The following is a 19,827-nucleotide window of genomic DNA, read 5'->3' on the forward strand; positions in this document are numbered from 1 at the left end:
GTAATTCATCCCATTAGCAATTGCAGTTCAACACAAAAGTGTCCTCAAGACAGCTACTTGTGCTATAAATCTTTTTGTTAAAATCAGTTTTTAACCATGTTTACCTGGTGTTGGCATATGATCTGTGTTTTTTGAGTGCTTGTAGAAAGCTCAGGGTCTGACTGGCTAAATTCAGCTGGAAAGTTGTCTTCCTAAAAGTCTCCTTACTCCCCTGTTTTCTGTTAAGTGCCCTATTACTTGAGAAATCTTTCATGCTGCAACCTGTTTCCCCTCAGTCTTTCCCATATTTACAGAAAATTTTGTAGTTCCAAATTGGCTTGTCCCATCCTGAACACAATCTTTGCCTGATTGCAGGAAAAGAAATGGCTTATGAGCAGTTTTCTTCCTAACAAAGTACAAATGTTGACAAATGCTAATTGAAGTTTTGATTACTGAAGAAAGGATGATATATGGGAAGCCTGAATGTTGCTTTTCATAAAAATGCAGAAGAAAGTTGCAAGAATAGAAACTCCTTTTCTTATAAATCATATACATTACCATTTAATGTTGGGTTTTATATTTTGCTTCATTTGATGTATGCTGTTTACCTGTAACAACTTAAATAATTCCTCAATCACTATATGAGACTTACTTCAAAACTTATAATGAATCAGTTTAAGATTAAAAAAAAAAAAGTATAACCACAGGAAATTTCTTTCATTTTCCACTCTTTGCAGACAACTAGCAGTATTTATATCATCAATAAGAAAATGCTTTTCTTTTACTTTTTCACTACACCAAATTTCTTTTAAGGTGTCATATAGCTAATCCTATGATTTTATTAGTAAATATCAGGGTCAAAAAAATTCTGTATAGGTCAGAAGGTAAGCAAGATCCTGCCTTTCAGTTTTTCACACTGGGAGCTCACTATTTACTAGAGTTATAATATTATTTATAAATAAACATTTACTTCTTCATATTTGAGTTATCCTTCTCCTGACCAGAACTGTCATGAGCTGCAACTTCCAGTTAGTAGGCTGTGTGCCATCTCTCTTTGCATACTTCCATAAGGAATAATACATTTTAAAATGACAGGGAGTAGATTTAGATTAGATATGAGGAAGAAAATCTTCACTATGAGCGTGGTGAGGCATAGGCTGCCCAGAGAGGCTGTGAATGCCTCCTTCTTGGAAGTGCTCAAGGTCAGGCTGGATGGGGCTTTGAGCAACCTGGTCTAGTGGGAGATGTCCCTGCCCATGGCAGAGGAGGTGGAAGTAAATGGTCTTTAAGGTCTCTTTCAACCCAAAGCAATAATTATCCAGGGAGATAGCATGTCCTGTAAAGTTACAGGGCAGATGGGATCCTGTAAATTAGTATTTCATGAAAGTGTAACTATTTCCATAACTCTGCAAACTTATATGTGTTGAGGTTTGTTTTACAATGCTCTGTGGGTTTCATTCTGTGTTTCCCTTTGTTTTACCACTTCTTTCTCATAACACTTTATTTCTATACTGATTTTAGTATCATATATTCATTGTGCATGAGAACTAACTTCATTGCATCAACCACTTCCTCCCTCGTAATTTCTTTTTAATATAAAGAAGCCATTCTTTAGCACAGCCACGTGAAAGGCAGAAAACAGAAGACAGAAATTTCAGTCTTTGGTCAGAAGCAAACAACACAAGGAAAGGCTTTGGAAAGAACTGTGAAAATATTGCCTTGTATAACTAAGTCTGCCTTATTTCTTCTTCTTTTTTTTCTCTTTTTTTTGTCAGAAGGCACTTTCTTATTAGTCACTAACAATACCCAAACATCCAAGCAAGACTGGAAAATAATATTTTACTGCAAGTTTCAAGCAGGTTAGCAATGTTATAAATGCCTTCAAAGTAACTGAGGGGTAAAGATGGAAATGCCAGATCTATTTTATAGCAACATTGCCAGATGCTTTGGTAGATCCATTATAAATTCAGCTTACATTATTCTAAGCTAAGATTGCTATCTAGTTGCTGTTCCTTGGATATATTATTTCTTTTCTTATCTCACTGACTCTTTTCATAGCATACAGTAAGAAATTTATTAGTAATGTATCAGATTTCCTGGTAAGATATGGTTCAACAAATGCTGTTATTATATTTTACTCTTTTTTCCATATAACCTTTTTCCTTTATCATTTTTTTCAGTCTTTACTGTTTGGGCATCTTCACTGGATCAATGCTGGCTTCGGTTATCTGGAATAGCATATATTATAGAAAAATGAGATTGGAATTGTTTGGTATTTCATTACACTGTAACTGTCTGGGGCAAAAAATTTTTGTGGCACATCCTATTTGTTTTGCATTTCCTTTGAGTCTTTTAAAGAATTCAGTTCTTATGTCTGGTGTATTTTTGCTCTGGTATAAAAGCTAATATGATATTGAGTAAATATTTGGATGAATACACAAAGGAGATAAAAAGGAATTAAAAATCAGTTATCAATGTATGAATAGTTTGAGGGTCACTTCAAGCTGAAAATAATCTAGAAGCCACTTCTCAGAAATGTGCCTTGTGAGTATCCCCAGGTGTACCCCCATCAAGCAGGAGTGCACACATCATCTTCAGCCTGAGAACTTTCTGTGCTCTTCCCAGTCTATTCCCATTATTGTGGCTCAGCAGAGAATACTTCTCCTCCCAAATTTTCTGGAATAATCTCTTGTTCAGTCTCTAGCCAGTCTAACAGTGTCAAAGTGATACCACTTATTTTAAGGGTTTTAATAATGTATTTTTTCTAAGCAGTGTGATTTTGTAATGAGTTAAAGCAGGAATGGGTGACCAGCTGGGTACACAATGCTAAGGAGGGTGGGAATGCTCAAGCCAGGGACTCAGTTGAGTTCAAAACAAGGTACATGACTGCACCAGGCAAAACTGCAGCCCAAAAGTATGTGCCCATGAATCTGCTCAACAGTTCAGTCTGTGGAGTGAAGGGCAGGAATCCCACAGGCAGCCATGAACCAGCCAGCATTTATTTCCAAATAAGGTTGTTGTTACAGACCCCTTAATCTAGGATCTCACAGATGCTCTATCCTGTTTTTTTGGAAGAGCTAGTTTGGCAGGTGCAGCTTCTCGTTATAACTGTGAAACTACTAAAAGTGCTTTTTTAAACTTTGATTTTATGTTCCATTTGAAAGGCTTATTCTCTCTGCATTTGGAGGTAGCAGCTGTAGCTGGCTCTATAATTTGTTGGAAGTGGCATCTCCTACATAGAAGAGGTTATGAAATATAAACAAAGTAAAGTGACTTACAGCAGCAAAGAGAGACACTTCCAGCTTTCATGAAAAGAAGGATGTGATAAATCTGTGCCTTGGGCAGCCACTTCATGATATCTGTTGGACACTCAATCAAGACTCCATAGAGAGTCATTTTCCTGGGACCAAGTCAGAAGCATATATATGGCTATCAATGACAATTAGTCAGCTGAAAACTCCCAGCTTAACTGCTTTCCTGGAGACTTTTAGGAACCTTCCTCAGCTCTGCCTACAGGAATAGTTCATTATAGCAAACATCCAGTCAGTATTTTCAAAGATTCAAACAATACCTGTATATCATATGAAGATTAGTTTCAGCTACCAGCATTAAATACAAACTTTACCCAAGCTCAGCAGTGTTTGGATTGGGTTTTTCACTGGGGCCCCTCAGAACTGAGTTTCTACAATCCTGATTCAATCCAAGAACCATTTACTCATAGCTGTTTGGTTGCTGGCTCCAGACATACTGCTCATCCGGTGCAGCTCATTGGGAATAACAACCCACTGTCATTATTTCATTTCCTCGGATATTTAGAAAATAAAATGCAATTGTCTTTTTGTAATTGAAATTTCTGCTGTAGCAGTAAAACAGAAACAATAATTAGAACCATGACTGAAAAACAACGGTGCAAATATTTACAAATGTTTATGTTTGTTTCTTTCCGTGCTCTCTGGAAGCTAGCCACAAGGAAGGACTTATTTGCTAGCTGATCTTCCTTAGGTAGGAAGGTAAAGCAGAATAGGAAGTGCTTTCAATAGACATGGTGTTCAGAGCTCTGAACTTGCTTTGTTTTTGCCACACACAGCTGCCACAAAAGGAAGCAATCTTCAGTATCCTAAATAAAAGCCCAAAAACCACTCATCCAGCCTGCATGTTACAATGGTTGAAGCACAGTGTAATCCAAACTATGCTAATCACAGTTGAAATTTACACACATACTGTGTTGCTCACATCATTATCTGTTGAAATGCATTTAGCAATTGCCAGAACAGTAGGATTTCAAGCAGTGACATTTTTAATACCTTTTATGTGCAAGCAAGTTTTGCTAGTCATTCTGCAGCAGTTAAGAAGAAAATTGGGAAAAGGGTCATAGATGCACTAATTTTGAAATGATCCTCACTTTTTTGAGTACAGAAACATCTACATTGCACTGGCAGACAGAGCAGAACTAAAAACAGCAGCCATCATTGTACTGTTGTTCAAATTTGTGAACTGTCAGTTCCTCCCATTTTACGGTGGCCAGTAACACCAACAAGGAAGTTCAGGGACCAGACAGCCCAAGCAGCTGATGTTTGCTAGGGATAATATTCCCCCAGCAGAGGGAATATTATTCCCTCTCAGCCACCACCAGCCAGTAGGCATCCACCTTGATCCCAGAAAATGTGGTACTGAGAAGAGTTTGTGAGGGCATGCTGTGAGTGGGTCACTAAAATATTCTGTGTTAAAAACCTGCCAAAAAATGCAGTGACACCAGCACAGCTGGTTGCAGCATATGGGTTGAGAAAGACCAGCTGAAGCTCTTTATCAAAATGCTGTCTCTCTGAAGGGAGCTATGGCCTTAGGTAGCTTTCAGACTGTGGGGTTGATTTCTACATTGTCTGTATGTACTTTACATACAGCATACAGCATATTTGATTGTCTAGGAGACACTAGAAATGCTGCCAGTCACTGCCAGCACTTGATCCAAATTGGTGGGTATGGGTAAAGCCTGCCCATACAACTCCTTGTCCTTGAAAAAGTAAGGGGTGGAAATAGTCCATCCACATGACCATAAACTACTTTCTTTCTCATATATAGCCCAAGGGAATGCAAAAATGCCTTTCTTGAACTGTGCCTTTACTAGGAAGACCAGCCTTTTGGAACCCCAGGCCTTTGAGAAAAGGGCAAGGATGGAGCAAGGAGGATTTAACCTTGGTGGAGGAGAATCATGCTGGGGCACATTTAAGCAAGTGTGCATCCATGGGACCTGATGGGAGGTACACATGGGTGCTGAGGGTGCTGGCTGATGTCACTGTGAGGCCACTTTTAATTGTCTTTGAAACATCATGGGGCCTGGGAGACATTCCTGGAGAGTGGAAGAAAGCAGATGTTACTCCCATCTTCAAGAATGAAAGGAGGATGATCCAGGGAACTGGTCAGCCTCATTTTGATCCCTGGGAAGGTTACAAAGCAACTAATCTTGTAAATCATTTGCAGTAAGTATTCAGCATGCATTTACAAAGGGGAATTCATGCTTACCCAATGTGACAGACTGCAACGAGGTGACTAACTAAGTGGGGGAGGGGAGAGCAGTGGATGCTGTTTACCTCCCTTTCAGAAAGGCTTTCCACAGTGTCTCCCATAATATTCTCATAGAAAAGCTGACAAAGTATTGGGTAGATAATGGACAGCGAGTTGGATTGGAAACTGGATGAACTACTGGTCCTGGGGTCAGCCACAGGAAGTTCAGTTACACAAATTTCACTTGTGGGGTGTCCTATGGGTTGATACTGGGGCCAATACAGTATAACATTGTCATTACTGGCCTGGAAGGGGTCCACCCTCAGAAGCTTTGCAGATAATAATAACCTGAGAGAGTGCTTGATACTCCAGATGGCTGTGCTGCCATTTGGATTGGCCTCAGAGGATGGAAAAAAGAAAAGAGGAATGTTAATGGTCATGGAATCAAAGAATAGTTGAGGCTGGAAGGGACCTCTGGAGGTCATCTCTAGACCTCCTTCACCCCCATGCAGGGTCACCTAGACCATGTTCTAATGGTCCATATTCCCCATTGTGGGACTCTGTAAATATCTGCTGTATGCTGCTATCAAGGCTGATGTGCTGGGTTCAGTGGAGGCTTGTTCTGATTTAATACGCACCTACCTGCATCCCTTAACAGAATATTCTCTTTTATCACAATATGAACAGTATGTTCTGCTAAAAGATCATTTCATCCATTCAACCTATAATAATCAGAGACTTTCTCCAGTTATAGATAGTCCACTGTATCTAATTATAGCCCTACATTATGCATAATTTAGATGCTATGAACATTATGCTATGCTCACCATTCTGTCTGACAGCTTTCTGAACTTGTTCAGTAGCTGCTTTTGGAAGAGCAGGGGTATGGCTGCTCTGTAGAGGGGAAACCTGGGCTCAACCTGCTACTTCAGTACTATCAGTATCTGCTGGAAAACCAGCTGTCTGGAAAATTACAGGCAGGGACATTTCAACCAAGGGCAAATAGACAATGTGCATGCCATCACTACAGTAGCTACTGATTGGATTCTGCAAAGAGCCCAAGGACAGAACCGAGACTAGTGTACAGCTCTGGATCTTTGAAATCAGAGTCTAAATGAGAGTCAGTTTCCAGTTTAGGATTCCTTACGTGTAGCAGGTAACATCTCTGCAATGGACCAAACCACCTATGACATTTCTGAGAAAAATTAATCTGAAAGGTTAAACATAAACAGTAAAACCATAATTGCAAGTTAGTTCTGAAAATGGCTGAAAAAAGCAGTGTATGAAGGATGTTATTGAAAAGGTATCATAGGTATGTAACAATCCTCTTACTCTTTTCACTGCTGTTGTCCTTGTGAAGCTGTGTATCAGCCTTTGATTTGCTTTAAATCTGTTGTCCTCTTTATCAGATGGTCTTGATGACCACTGAATAAAGGATTGACTGGTTCAATAAATCAATCCAATAATTAGTAGGATGTGTGCAACACATTTCAATTGAGGAGTACAGGTGTCCAGAATTATCTTTCTCCTCTGTACACACAAATGCACATGCAAACTGTGTCTGCAGAAACCAATAGCAGATTTAAAATAAAAGTTAAAGTTCGTCTGCATACCCTCCTGTATATAAATTATCTTAATTGTATATAACTTTTGTCTTTATTTTATATTTAAGGTGTGTCTTACTCTAAGGACCATATTCTGACAGACTGTCTACAAAAGTATTTGCATGTATCTCAGTAGGAACATTTTTGGGGTGAAAAGTATTATAGCTTTAAATTTATTTGGGTACTGAATTGCTGCAAGTTTCAAAGGAAATACCAAAATAGCTAAAATGTTCTAGACCTAAGGCATTACTCAACATAATATTAAATTGTTGAAATTTGGGCCCTGAACTCATTTGCTGATATCTATTACTCTGCCAGAAAAAAAGGTAGAAAGTGGTACTTGCAAATTATATACTATTCTGGTCTTGAGCATAAGTTACTTCCTCATGAATCTTTGTCAAAACCAGAACAATTTCAAAATTGTAGTGTGTCTGACTCATTGAGGGAGGATATAGGAAAAAAATTACTCATGTGAGATTTTTTACTACTGTCTGTCTCAGTTCCCCACCAAAGTCAAGAGACACACAGCACTGGGAAGAACCTTCAAGTGCTTTACAGGAGTGCCTGTAAGTAATATTTTAAGGTTAATATCAAGGAACTTTGGACAGTAATCATGGGCTGAGCTAGCTGTTCTAAGGTAAAAGGACTTGCTTTAAGTTAACTGTTGTGACCTTACTAATTGGAGAGTCTATTCCTAAAGTTTGTGAAGCAATTTACCCCTAAACTCTCCCAAAAGTATGTGTAGAGCTATTCTATGTAGGAGAGGGACTGTGTAATCTCATATGTTCCCTGTCTTCCCTCACACTTAGAATTTTCTATGTTTTGTAGAGTTGTTTTTGGCAATAGGCAAATTGCCATTTGGGTTTCCCAAACTGGGCCTACATTCCTTCCTGTGTTTTAAGGGAAGAATATGTCTGTGGGTTTGTTGCATCACAGCTTCCTAACACAGCCCATACATTTGTGAGAAAATTTGATTTCTTGTTCTATGTCCCTTCCATAACTGTCCATTCTCTATGGCTGCCCACAACATATTTTCTGTGTCCTTCTCTGGGTGTCCAGCTTAGTGAAATACAACCTGTGCTGGCAATTAGGAACACAAGGAGATGTTCATCTTCCCAGGCTTTGGATAGCTCTCTCTGAGTAACTCAGACACTTTTCACAGTTTGAGCCAAAGTTCTCGTAGAATGCAATCCATCTTCTGTGAGGGTGGATTCCTAAAACAGGTCTGAAGTAATGGTTCTGGGTGACTGCCCTTTTCTCTTCATTCACACACAGGCAGCTCAGATGTGGACATCACAGAATCACAGACGACTTGGGTTAGAAGAACCCTTTTTAAAGATCATCGGGTCCAATCTCCAGTGCTATAGACATCTCATATTAGATGACATTTAATCAATTTGTGGCATCCTAAAGAACTTGTAATATCTTGCAGTGTTCAGAATTATCCCAAGCTATTTTCAATACATGAAGAGAAAGAGATCTCACTCAGTTGCTATTTTTGCTTGTTTGTTTGTTTTTCCTTGTGTATAAATTGTTATGTTTGCATTGCTGTGTTGTTTAGTATTTCAAGTTCCTACGTGCACATATATGATTAGATATTTTAGTCATCCCTTCTGTTTAATGTGTTTAGTACCATTTACTTTCTTTCCTTACGCAGTTAAAAGCAAATAATGTGAACTTGAGAATTGTAAGGGTGTCAATGAAGACCTGGGATAGCTTCAGTAATGTTGTTGGATTTTTGATTGGGCTGTTATTTCTTTATTGAATGCCCTGCACTGACCAAAGGAAATAATGTGGGACTCCCTCCTGTATTTTTGCTTTTACTATGCTATAGTTCGGCACTGGATTTTTTGACGGTATCCAAAAAAGGGAAGTAATTTTCTACATTTCAGTGTAACTGATTCAGGCTAGAAAAGAAGGCTCCTGAAACTGCCAAAAAAGGAAATATTTGTTTTTTAAATCTTATTGTGTGCTTTCTATTCTTTAATTCTTGTATAAAATCCCGACAGGATTTATGAGGCAAAGCAAAGATGACTGTGTAGCTGGGCATCAGTGGGATCTAATGTTTCTCTTAATAAGATTTTGGTTTTATGTATAAGGATCCTGCACACTATTCTGGGCAAAGGGCCTGCCAAACTTCCATACTGCTCCTGGGATCAGCCCAAACAACAGTGCAGAGAAAGTTATATCAGACTTGGTGTGAAGGTGCAAAAACTGGGTAGTACTATTCAGTCCTAAATCAATGGCACTTGTAGTCCCTAGCTTTGCCTGACTTAGGTCTGTATCAAAATAGACTTAGAGATCTGACTCCTTTTGTCATGCTTTGCCAAGTCAGGTGTGTCTCTGTCAAAAACCCCAAATTATTTACTAAATCCCATTCTTTTACTCACTATTATTTTTTAGGAGATACCTGCTTCTTCCATTATATTCAAAATTGGCAAGGTGTTTGCATGGGTGACTAATCCATACACTAGACATGTAGACTTCCTGTTCACCTCTAAGCAATAAATAGCCTAGGTAGAAAAGATTTCCCAAATACTCTCTGCAAATATTTAGAGTTTCAATCTATTGCAGTTGGACTAGATGATTGTTGTTGGCCCCTTCCAACTCATTGCCCTATTCTATTCTATTCTATTCTATTCTATTCTATTCTATTCTATTCTATTCTATTCTATTCTATTCTATTCTATTCTATTCTATTCTATTCTATTCTATTCTATTCATCTGTAGCAAGGCACCATCAGCTGCAGGGTGAGCAAGGGACTAAGACAGGACCAAGCTGGTAGCAGAGGCAGCCACAACTGCTTGGAGGATGAATATGGAGGAGTCTCCATAGAAGGCAGGGAAGAAATCATACATAACATAAACATATACTATTAAAAAATTACATAACTCTACCACAGGGTTAATGGCTGAATTGGAAGGACATTTTCTAGGGACTCTTGATATGATGTACTTATTTTCTGCTTCCTCAAATCTGTAGCCATATCTGAAATAACACAAACAGGACCTTAAAATGCTTTTAAATTTTTCTTGTTTATTTTAAAATGAAACTAGAAAAATGTCTTTTAAATATTTGGCATTAATTTCAGTACATCACAAGTCTTAAGAACTGTGGCCCAACCTCCTTGCCAGAGAAGCTCCTTCGGAGAATTTGTTTTTATTATTATTCCTGCCAGCATGCCATATGGTAGAAGAATATCATGCTTCTAGAGCAGAGTAAATATTTCCTAGAGAGGGAAACTAAAGCATAGAGAGGTTCCCCTTGGACCCAACTAAAAAATCAGTTATGGAAGCAGAATTAGAGCACAAGAATTTCCAATTCCCCTCTGTGGGAGGAGGAGTTTTCCATCACTAGAACCTATGGTGAAAAGAAATTGGCAGTTCAGAGCAAGAAACAGCTTTCCAAGAATCATTCTTTCCTTATGCTACATAAATAATGGCAACAGCCTCCATCTTAGTTCATGTTACAGGACAGGAGAAAAAGTACTTTGCTTCAGACTGCAATTGAAATGAAGGTTTTGTTCTTGTCAGCCTCCTATTATAATTCCTAACTGCACCAAACAGCTTCAGGAAACTTTTGTGATTTATGTTTTTAAGAATAATCATTCCAGAAGGCTCTCAAAGTTTACTATTTCTTTAAGTTCTAAATTAGCCTCTTTTGTGATGCCAACAATTTATTTCTACCTCTAAGCCAGAGTATTATTTTCCTTTCCCAAGCATTAACTGCTGTAGAACTGCCTGGTAATATAACAATGTTCAGCCTCCAAACATTTTTTTTGGGTTTAGAGTTTTCATCCTTTGAGTGGTTCTCCTGTACTCAATGCTGAATATCTATACTTGTTGCCTGATGCCTTATGTGGGGAAAACTGAGGTAGGTGTCAGACAAGCCACAGAAATGCACACTGTGAGCTTGACTCTTACAAAAGTTTAAGCCTAGAGATGGGCTCTTGAGGGGATGAGGATGCTCCTTTTGTGACCTTCAATGACCATGGAGAGACATCTGAGCATCCATGCCACAGGCTCCAAAATTCACTGTGTCTTTACAATGCCTTTCCTGCCTTAAAGCTCTGGGTTCATGGAGGTTAAGGACACACCTACCATGTATGTTTTGAATACTGCAGGGATCTCATGTAACAGCATTGAATATGCTCAGAAAAGGAGACTTTTTGCTTCTTTTCAGGTTCTGTCCATATTTTGCAAGTCTCTAGCCTCCCAGTCCAGAAGTACTTTTATTAAATCTAAGGATGCAGTCATACCAAAATCCCAGTCACATATTACAGCCATTTACTGAATGCTTATAAGCATTTACCCAAATTCACCATATCCACACATACAAATGTAAACCATGTAAAACTCAAAACCATGTAAAAACTGTGCCTGAGAACAGCTGTGAAATTGGTGCTGCTAAAGAAAACGGAATATTTACTCTTTTCTTACACAGAGGTTTTGGACAGCATTAGATAAATGCTAGACTTTTTGCATTTTATTTTGTTAAGGTTTCTTAAAACAAGAACAGAATGCCAGATATGCCTTCACTGTGCAAGGCAATTTTTCTTGGATCTATAAAGAAGTTGTGGTGGCACATACTGCTTAATGATCTGATCACAGAGGTGCAGGATTTGCTGACTAAGTTTGCTGGCTGTTAGGTCTGGTTCTGCTTGATTTCAGGACCATAAACATCTCCTTTTTGATTATGTTTCCTAAAAATGTCTTTCAGTAGAAAGAGGACAAAGCAGACCATCCACATAAGCAGAAGGGCAGCTCTGCTCATAGCAGAGCTGGAGCCAGGCAGCTTGTGGGCTAATTCTCCTCCTCATTTCACTTGCAGCACCTTCCCAAAAATGGTGACTTCTACTTACTTCTGGGGCATTGACAAACTAATTTTGCTTCTGTGAAGGGGCTGTTAATTGCTCTTGTACTTCATTTATAGCTGAGTTCACTTAGGCCCTGGAGCGGAGCAATTTTCTCAGCCTTCCCAGGACCTGTCATAGTGCTAGGAATTAAGCCCACCTTGAGAGCCTACTGCCCACTGTTCACCTGTGCTGAAGTGGTTAAGCACAAAAAACACCCAGCATTTTTCAGAATAGTCCTCAGCACTATAAAGGATCAGGCCCAAGTAAGGCCAAGGAAAAGCAGCACATCAGTACAAGAAGGTCCCAGCTGGTGATGGATGCTTGCTCCCATAATATTCAACTCCTGTTGCACACAAAGGAGATAATGACACAACTAATAACTAATTACAATGAGAAGGAGGGGGAAATGGTGTAGTGAATGCTAGCAGGATTCATAGAGGCTAATGCTAATAAAATACAGTATGTGTACAAAATTATAGTTTAGTTCCTGACTACCTGTTATGTTCAAGCTAAGCAAAAGACAAAGTAGTATCTTCAGGATGTATTTTACAAAGACAACTGTTCCCTATTTAAGATAAATTTAGCACTGTTTATTTTATTTAATTAGTATCTCATTTATTCTAGAATGTTAAAATGCTAATATGCATATGAATTGACCTTGCATCTTTGGACAAATTGCACTATAAATATTATATTATAATATCTCCCATCAAACTGAATTGAATCACAGAAATACTCTGTAATTTACATAACGGGCATACTGGTAACCAGGACAGATGGTGACAAGCACAAGCTATTAGGCTTAATAAGGGTTAAATAGAACGTGGTAAGGTTGGAAGGGAGCACAGTGAGTCATCTGCTCCAAACCCCCTGCTCAGGGACAGGATTGAATCCAGGTGGTTCTTGAGTATCTCCAGTGATGGAGATTCCACAACCTCTCTGGGAGCCTTTTCCAGTGCCTGGTCACCCTCACAATTATGAGAGCCTGGAATGATTGATGTCTCGAGACATTTTGGGGTGCGTGTGTGTGGGGAAGGGGCAGGTGGAGCCTTGCCCTGGTGAGGCAGTGCCCCACCCTACACCCCCCACCCTAGAGCCTGTATTGCAGCCTGGCAGTGGCTGCCAATCACTGGCACACTGGAGGCAATGCTGCACACCCCAGCCCTAGAGCCCCTTACCCAGCTCCTGAGTGGCCAAATGACTGGAAGTCCCTCCTGGGGGAAGGGCCAAGGGGTGTTTAAAGTGGAACATGAGGCAAGCATGTCTTGACTCTACCACCTCTTGGAATTTCTATCAGTTGCACAACACTGGAATCCAGGAGTAGTAGTTTTGTGGCTCCTCTTTTATGTATTTTCTTTCTGTTTCTAATTCTTCTTAGAATTTTTGTGTAATTTAACATCAGACAGACTTAGAGGTTCCTAAGTTAATGCTTTGAGAAGTGTTTTATATTGATTGAATGTTGCACTAAGTCTTTTGCCAAAGTTCTCTGATTTTCTAAAGTTGCCAGTAAAGTTTTTTAGTTGTTTTGACCTCTTGAGAATATCTTGTCCATATTTATCCTATGCATCTAACTCAGAGCTTACATGAACAACTTTAAGCCCTTCTAAGAGCCATGTCGAGCAAGGTTTTTGGAGACCTTATAAGAGTAAAGAAGTTTTTCCTCAAGTTCTGGTGGAACTTCCTATGCATCAGTTTCTGCCCATTGGCTCTTGTCTGTCGCTTGGCATCACTGAGAAGAGCCTTGACACCTTCCCTTCAGCTCCTTGTATACATTGATGAGATTCCTCTCTCAGTGATCTCTTCTGAAGGCTGAACACGCTCACCTCCCTGAGCCTGTCCTCCTAAGAGAGGTGCTCCAGTTCCCTCATCATCTTTATAGCCTTTCACTGAGCTTCAGGAGCTCCAAGCACTGAGTTTCAGCAGCTCCAAGTCTCTCTTGTACTGAGGAGCCCAGAACTGGACACAGCACTCCAGATGTGCCATCAGGGCTGAGCAGAGGAGCAGGATCACCTCCCTCAAGCTGCTGTGAATATTCTTAAGGCACCCCAGGATTGGCCTTCTTGGCCATGAAGCACACAGCTGACTCATGGACAGCTTGTTGTATATGGACCAATTTGTAGATGTGCTATCCCAGGAGAGACCCAAAGAAGGAATGGTGCCTCTGAGGCACACTTCCTTTGCTCTGAACTAACTTACCTCCACCTGAGAAGCTGTGCTTCATTCCCCATCCCTGGGCAGTGTGCACATGCTGCTTTACCAGCTCCTTCCTCCCTGCTCCAGCTGCTCCCTGCAGATCGAGCCACGCTCCCCTTCGTGGGGCTACCAATAGGAAGTTTCTGTGCTCCTCTCTTTCCCTTCTTGGTGCTTACAAGGCAAAGCTAGCATCTGTGGGGAGCAGTGGGTGCTACAGGAAGCTGGTGTCTCTCTCATATATACACTCACACCCACACATATACATGTGCATGTGAACCATTATCTCTACATAGCTAATGAGAAATCAAAGTGTGCAAACATAAAAGGACAAAAGATAGAAATCCTTTTAGAGTCACCTTCTCAATATTTACATCTGTGGCATTGGGTACAAATATTTTGGTCTCATGTGTGGTGGTTCAGCCTCATGTGAGTCAGACCTGCTGATTTTGAAGTATGAAGAAGTACCAGTCACTTAAAAGCACATCACTGTCAGTAGTATGACCCTGTAAATGACAGTGTTTTTCTTTTCCTTTCCTTTTAGTGTGAGCCATTGCAGTGTCAGCAACAATCAGAAGAAAATGCAAAAATTCATTTCAATAGCTCGGAACACATGGGAAATTTTTATATCTGAAAGGAAGCCTGGCTGGAAGTATCAAATGCAGCTTTTTGCAGTTTGCTTTGCAGTTGGCTTCCTCTCCAGCTTTCTGTTTTTCCTTAGCATGCAATTCTCCTTGGCACACCATTCCTTGGGTCCTTTGCTGATTTCTGGATTCATCTGGATTTTACTTTCTATCATGCTCTTTTGTTTCAAGCACCTGCGCTGTTTTAGTGTTCTGTTCCTCCTTTCCTGTGGATTGAAAAATGGCAGGAATGCTCTTATTACTGCTGGCACAGGTGTTGTGGTGGCCAACAACATTAAAAATATTTTTCACAATCTAAAGGTTCTGGCAGACAGTATAACCTGTCATTTAAAGCACGAGCAATTTGCCTTGATAAAATATTATGTTGAGGCAATAAAATGGATTTATGAGGTGGCCAAGCTTCCTCCTGAGCTACCCAAAGATTTAGTGGTCCTAAAGCACGAATTCACACCATCTTATTCAATTTTAGATGATGCATTAAAACAAGAGCTAAATGACACAGAGCAAGAAATCCAGAGAATTGCTAACCAGATATCTTTTATGTTGACTATACTGCCCTATATAGGTCAGAAAGTATTGCCTATATTTGGGGTTTTTCTAGTTTCTTTTGGAACTGGCCTCTTTATCAAAAAATTTATGAGTTCTCATAGTGCCAAGTTTAAGAATACTTACATCACAAAAAAGTTCATTGCATTTGATGAGCACCAAAAGCAACAGCAAAGACCCTGTCTTCTGCCACTTAACAGGAAAGAGAGAAAAGATTATGTGACAATCCCATCCTTTTTCTTTACAAGAAAGGACAGGAAAAAAATGCTGTGTTCTTTTCTCCCTATAATTATTCATCTTTGCATCTGGCTTCTGTTTGTTGCAGTAGACTCTTTGTTTTATTTGTTAATTATTTCTGTGAACAAGTATCTCCAAGAAGTACCGGATCTAGACATTCAACTCAGTCTCTTTCAGAATGTAAGTACTTATCAGTACCATATATTTCTTAGTTTAGTGTTGAAAAATGTCCCTTCATCTTCAGCAGCTGCAAGAGCAGACAAACAGCAACGAGCCATCAATTCTTTCCTGGAATATCATTCATTTCAAAATGAGTCATTGCCTCTACAGATACATTGGTTGGATGGAACCAGACAGTTCTTTCGAGAGCATTGTAATATTTCTAGAGAATGGTAAATTTTAGAAGGAGGATTTTCATTCCTCCATTTATATACATGAAGAAAATCAGAGGTTTAAAATTGGAAACTCACAAAACTGACATTTGTGAAGCACTACCTTTTACAGTCAAAAGTCACTGTGACACTGATGTAAGAGATGCCTATCCTTACTTTATGCATTTTCTTTGTGTGCATGGGCACATACACACAAAATAATGGCTTATTGCCAAAATCTCCAGGTTCCTCTAGCAGGAGCAGCAGCAGCATAGAGAAACATAAATTAACTAGGTTGGAAGGTAAGTCTGGAGGCCATCAAGACTAACCTCATGCTCAAAACAAGGACAACTGGCTAGAGCATGGTGCTAATAACACCAAGGTTGTCGGTTTGAGCCCCATATGGGCCATTCATTTAACAGCTGGACTTGATCATTCTTGTGGATCTCTTCCAACTCAGAATATTCTGTGATTCTGTGGCAAACTTCAGAGATAGATCAGATTGCTCAGGATCTTGTCTGAATATTCTTAAAGGAGAATATTCTACCATTGGAGTGATGCCTTTAGTGCTAAGTAAAGCAACCTGTTTTGATAGCTCAAGAATTATTCATCCCAACGAAATCAAGCAAGGGCAGCTGGAGGCCAGCATGGGTGAGCAAGGAACTCTTGAAAAAGCACAGAATAAGTGAAAGGAAGAGCAGTCCCAGGAGGAATGGAGATACACTGTCTGACTGAAGATGGGTAGCATGCTTTGGGAACTTCATTTCTCCAATTAACATCTAACAGAAGTGTTTGGCCGCTGTAGGGTGATTAGAAAAGCCACAAGGAAGACATTATTCCTTTGACATGATCAGAAAAGAGGCTGGGTTATTCAGTGTCCCTACAGTGTTCTTATTCACAGAACAGAAAGTTGCCGGATAGTATGGTCCCAGCAGCATGTCTAACTCACCCTTTTTATTGAGCATTTCACTCCACAAGCAGTGAAAGACATCAGCTAAGCAGAGGCAGCGACAAGAGGAGGTCAGGCAGCCTCATTTGCGTGACAGCCTTTGGTCAGAGCGCTGCCTGGGCCAGTGTGTGGCTGCAGAGAGGGGACAGGGCTTAGTGCCATGTGGGCATGGCTGGGTTGCTGTTCTATACCACGCACAGCATCACTGCAGGTGTGGTTTCAGGGGGAAGAAAGGGTGAGAACCCCTGAACATGATACGTTTTTACCTTCCTCTCTCCATTGGGAAGGTTGTCAGATCAGCCCTGCCCCTGCCTCTCCCATCATCTGGTGCCCATTGCCCTCCTGCTTGTCTAAGACTTGACTCAGGCACACGGTGCTGAACAGCTCTGGTGCAGAAGGCAGCTGCAGGGAACAGAGCGGGGAGGAGAGCCCGAGCCTAGCCAAATCTGAGCTGAGCTGAAAGGACCTGACTGGAGTTGGGTGGGGCAGTCAATAGCACTAGGGCCAGTGCTGGAAACAGCTGCACAGAGTTGAGTCCAGTGTCCCAAGCGGAGGCGCAGTGTGGTGGAGACAATCATACTTTCATATTTTCAGGGGTTTGTCTGTCATTGTCTTCTGCTGTCTCAGGCTCAGGGACAGAGAGAGTGCTGTGCTGAGTGAATTCCACCTTGTCCTTTGTCTGGGGACAGCCATGTGGTACCGGCCATAGGAACAGCCACCATTTTGGCTTTGTCCCAGGGCCACGTGGAACTAAACTGAGATGGTGAATACCTTTTGTAGGTAAACCACCTTCTTTTTTATGTACTTTTGTTAATAATACTGCTGCTGTTACTGTGCATCTCTTATTCCATTGCTTGCTGCTTTCAGTAACTTGCTATTTCAACCCATAGTCTGGAAGGGGAGAGGCTTATTTGGAGTTTAATTTCTGGCTGGTGTTAAACCACCATGGTGTGGAAGCACTGCTGATTGTGTGCTGAGACAAAACCAAAAGGACAGACACTCTGCTCTGCAGTTTTACTCTCAACAAAGGACCCTCCAACAGGGCATCTGAGCAGTCATAGGAGTGGAAAAATAATAAACCATTACAACCAGATTAGTTAAATATTTCCCTGTCAGAGCCACTGAGAAGGTAAGTTTTTAACAGTCAAAAGTGCTGGACATTGTCCCAAGAGAAATCATGAAAATAAAGTCCAAAACATTTATAAATAGCCAATAAATACATTGTTTTGAGCATACTGTATATAAACACTGGATGGTGTAGATGATTTAGAGTCCTTTGTAAATCTGAATATCTAGTGGGAGAAATATTAAGAAAGGAGGGGATCTATATTATAACCAACACCTTTTTTCCACTTTTCTTGTGCAGAAGAATGAGAAAAGCTATATCATTTCTATGAAAGAGCATATTGCAAAGACTGATTCTTTCAAGATCCCTTTGGTTAAGCAAAACTGCATCCCTCATCCAGAGCTCGCTCCCTCCACAACATGGATTCAGCTTGGAGTCATCATCTTCTTCTTAATAATTTTTGGGTTATTCTCTGGCCTCCTGACCCAACTTAAAATACTTGTGTCAACTTCCTTTTATCCTGATACCGAGATGAAACGGATACATTATTTACATGCAAAATTACTCAAAAAAAGAGCAAAGCTACAAGAGAAAACTGGGAAGAACATGTTTGCAAGAACGGTAAGCCATGAGCCCTGGGGAAAAAAATAAACCTTCTCATTGGGTGGTAGCCAGATCCAGGAAATACTTAAACACTTGTTAACTTCAATTATGTGCTAATAGACTTTTCCCAATGTTCAGGAGCCAGAGACATGTTGCCTAATGGTAAGATTAGATCATCCAATCATTTTGTTCTGTACTTCAGTACACATGCCTCAGACATGACACTGGTATGCTCAAATGACTATGTGCTGGCAAGAAAATACTTCTCAGATTCAGAGTCCTCCAGAGAAGAAACTTTGTTTTCCTTAACGTATGAAAAGCACTTAGAGTATTCCTGCAATCTAGACAGCAAATCCTAGGCAGCAAGAGCAGCCCTAGATGTAGAGAAAGATATTCTGGTATTGCTTAGCAATATGGAAGGTGATATATTTCTGTTTTAAAACACAGTGTGACTGCATATACTACTAGGAAACAGAACTTTTGCTTGCAAAAACATTTTTCCTGTACATGTATGTATAAACACACATACACACTAATGGAAACAACTAGCACACATGCATATACCTATGGCATACCCAGATAGAAAGCTGCAGACATATAGTTTGTTTAAGTTCGTTTTTTTTACAGCCTCCAATACTGACTATACAGGGTGTTGGTGTCTGGGTGATCTGAACTCAGTAATACTATAATACAGATCATATTTCTGTTTTTTTCAGGTCAACTTTTGGTTTCCAATACTCAAGGCAAGACAGGCAGTGAGGAAGAAAGAAAGGAGTGTAGCAGAATGAGAGGATGATGTGAAAGAGACTAAGTGCATCTTTGGATATGGCTGAGATGCTTTAGCTCCACCTGTGTTTTGCACCATCTTTCCTATAGAATGTCAATTGTAAAATGCAAAAATTTCACACTCAAAGGCTGAGCAGCAGTATTTTGGAAAAGATGTCATTGTGGATAGTGTGCAGTTCACCACAGATTGCTCTGGATTAATTAACAGGTTTTTTTCAGCTTGGGGTTTGCATTATCTGGTACTTGAGAAAATCATGGATGATCTGTTCTTCTGTCTAAAAGTAATAAAATAGTTTGGAGCTTTTGGGACTACACCAGAAACCTCTCTGGGTTGAGCTAACAGAGGATGTAATGACAGCAGCAGGTTTGTCTTCTTCACATTTGCCAGACACTGAAGATAGAAGACACAGCAGAGGCTGTGCATCCATTGCCTTCTGGGATATCCAAGAACTGGGACTTAGATATTTCTAGACATTTTTATCTATTTCTCAAGC

The 19,827-nt window shown here is 40.1% G+C and overlaps 1 protein-coding gene across 1 annotated transcript; it reads left to right on the top strand.

Moving 5' to 3' along the window:
• Positions 1 to 14,712: 14,712 nt before the first annotated feature.
• DCSTAMP (dendrocyte expressed seven transmembrane protein) lies at positions 14,713 to 19,550 on the top strand. Its single transcript, XM_053959816.1, has 3 exons — positions 14,713 to 15,738; positions 18,245 to 18,565; positions 19,264 to 19,550. Exons 1-3 carry the CDS (start codon positions 14,713 to 14,715, stop codon positions 19,333 to 19,335), a joined length of 1,419 nt encoding a protein of 472 aa, XP_053815791.1. The 3' UTR covers positions 19,336 to 19,550.
• Positions 19,551 to 19,827: the final 277 nt, after the last annotated feature.

The sequence above is a fragment of the Vidua chalybeata genome, chromosome 1 (genome assembly GCF_026979565.1).
Source record: "Vidua chalybeata isolate OUT-0048 chromosome 1, bVidCha1 merged haplotype, whole genome shotgun sequence".
Classification (NCBI taxonomy): Eukaryota; Metazoa; Chordata; class Aves; order Passeriformes; family Viduidae; genus Vidua; species Vidua chalybeata.

Excerpts from the sequence above, each read along its gene's own strand:
- DCSTAMP (XM_053959816.1), top strand. The coding sequence starts at position 14,713 with ATGCAAAAATTCATTTCAATAGCTCGGAACACATGGGAAATTTTTATA. Across the intron at positions 15,739-18,244 it reads AACTCAGTCTCTTTCAGAAT|AAGAATGAGAAAAGCTATAT; the intron begins GTAAGTACTTAT and ends TTTCTTGTGCAG. Across the intron at positions 18,566-19,263 it reads AGAACATGTTTGCAAGAACG|GTCAACTTTTGGTTTCCAAT; the intron begins GTAAGCCATGAG and ends TGTTTTTTTCAG.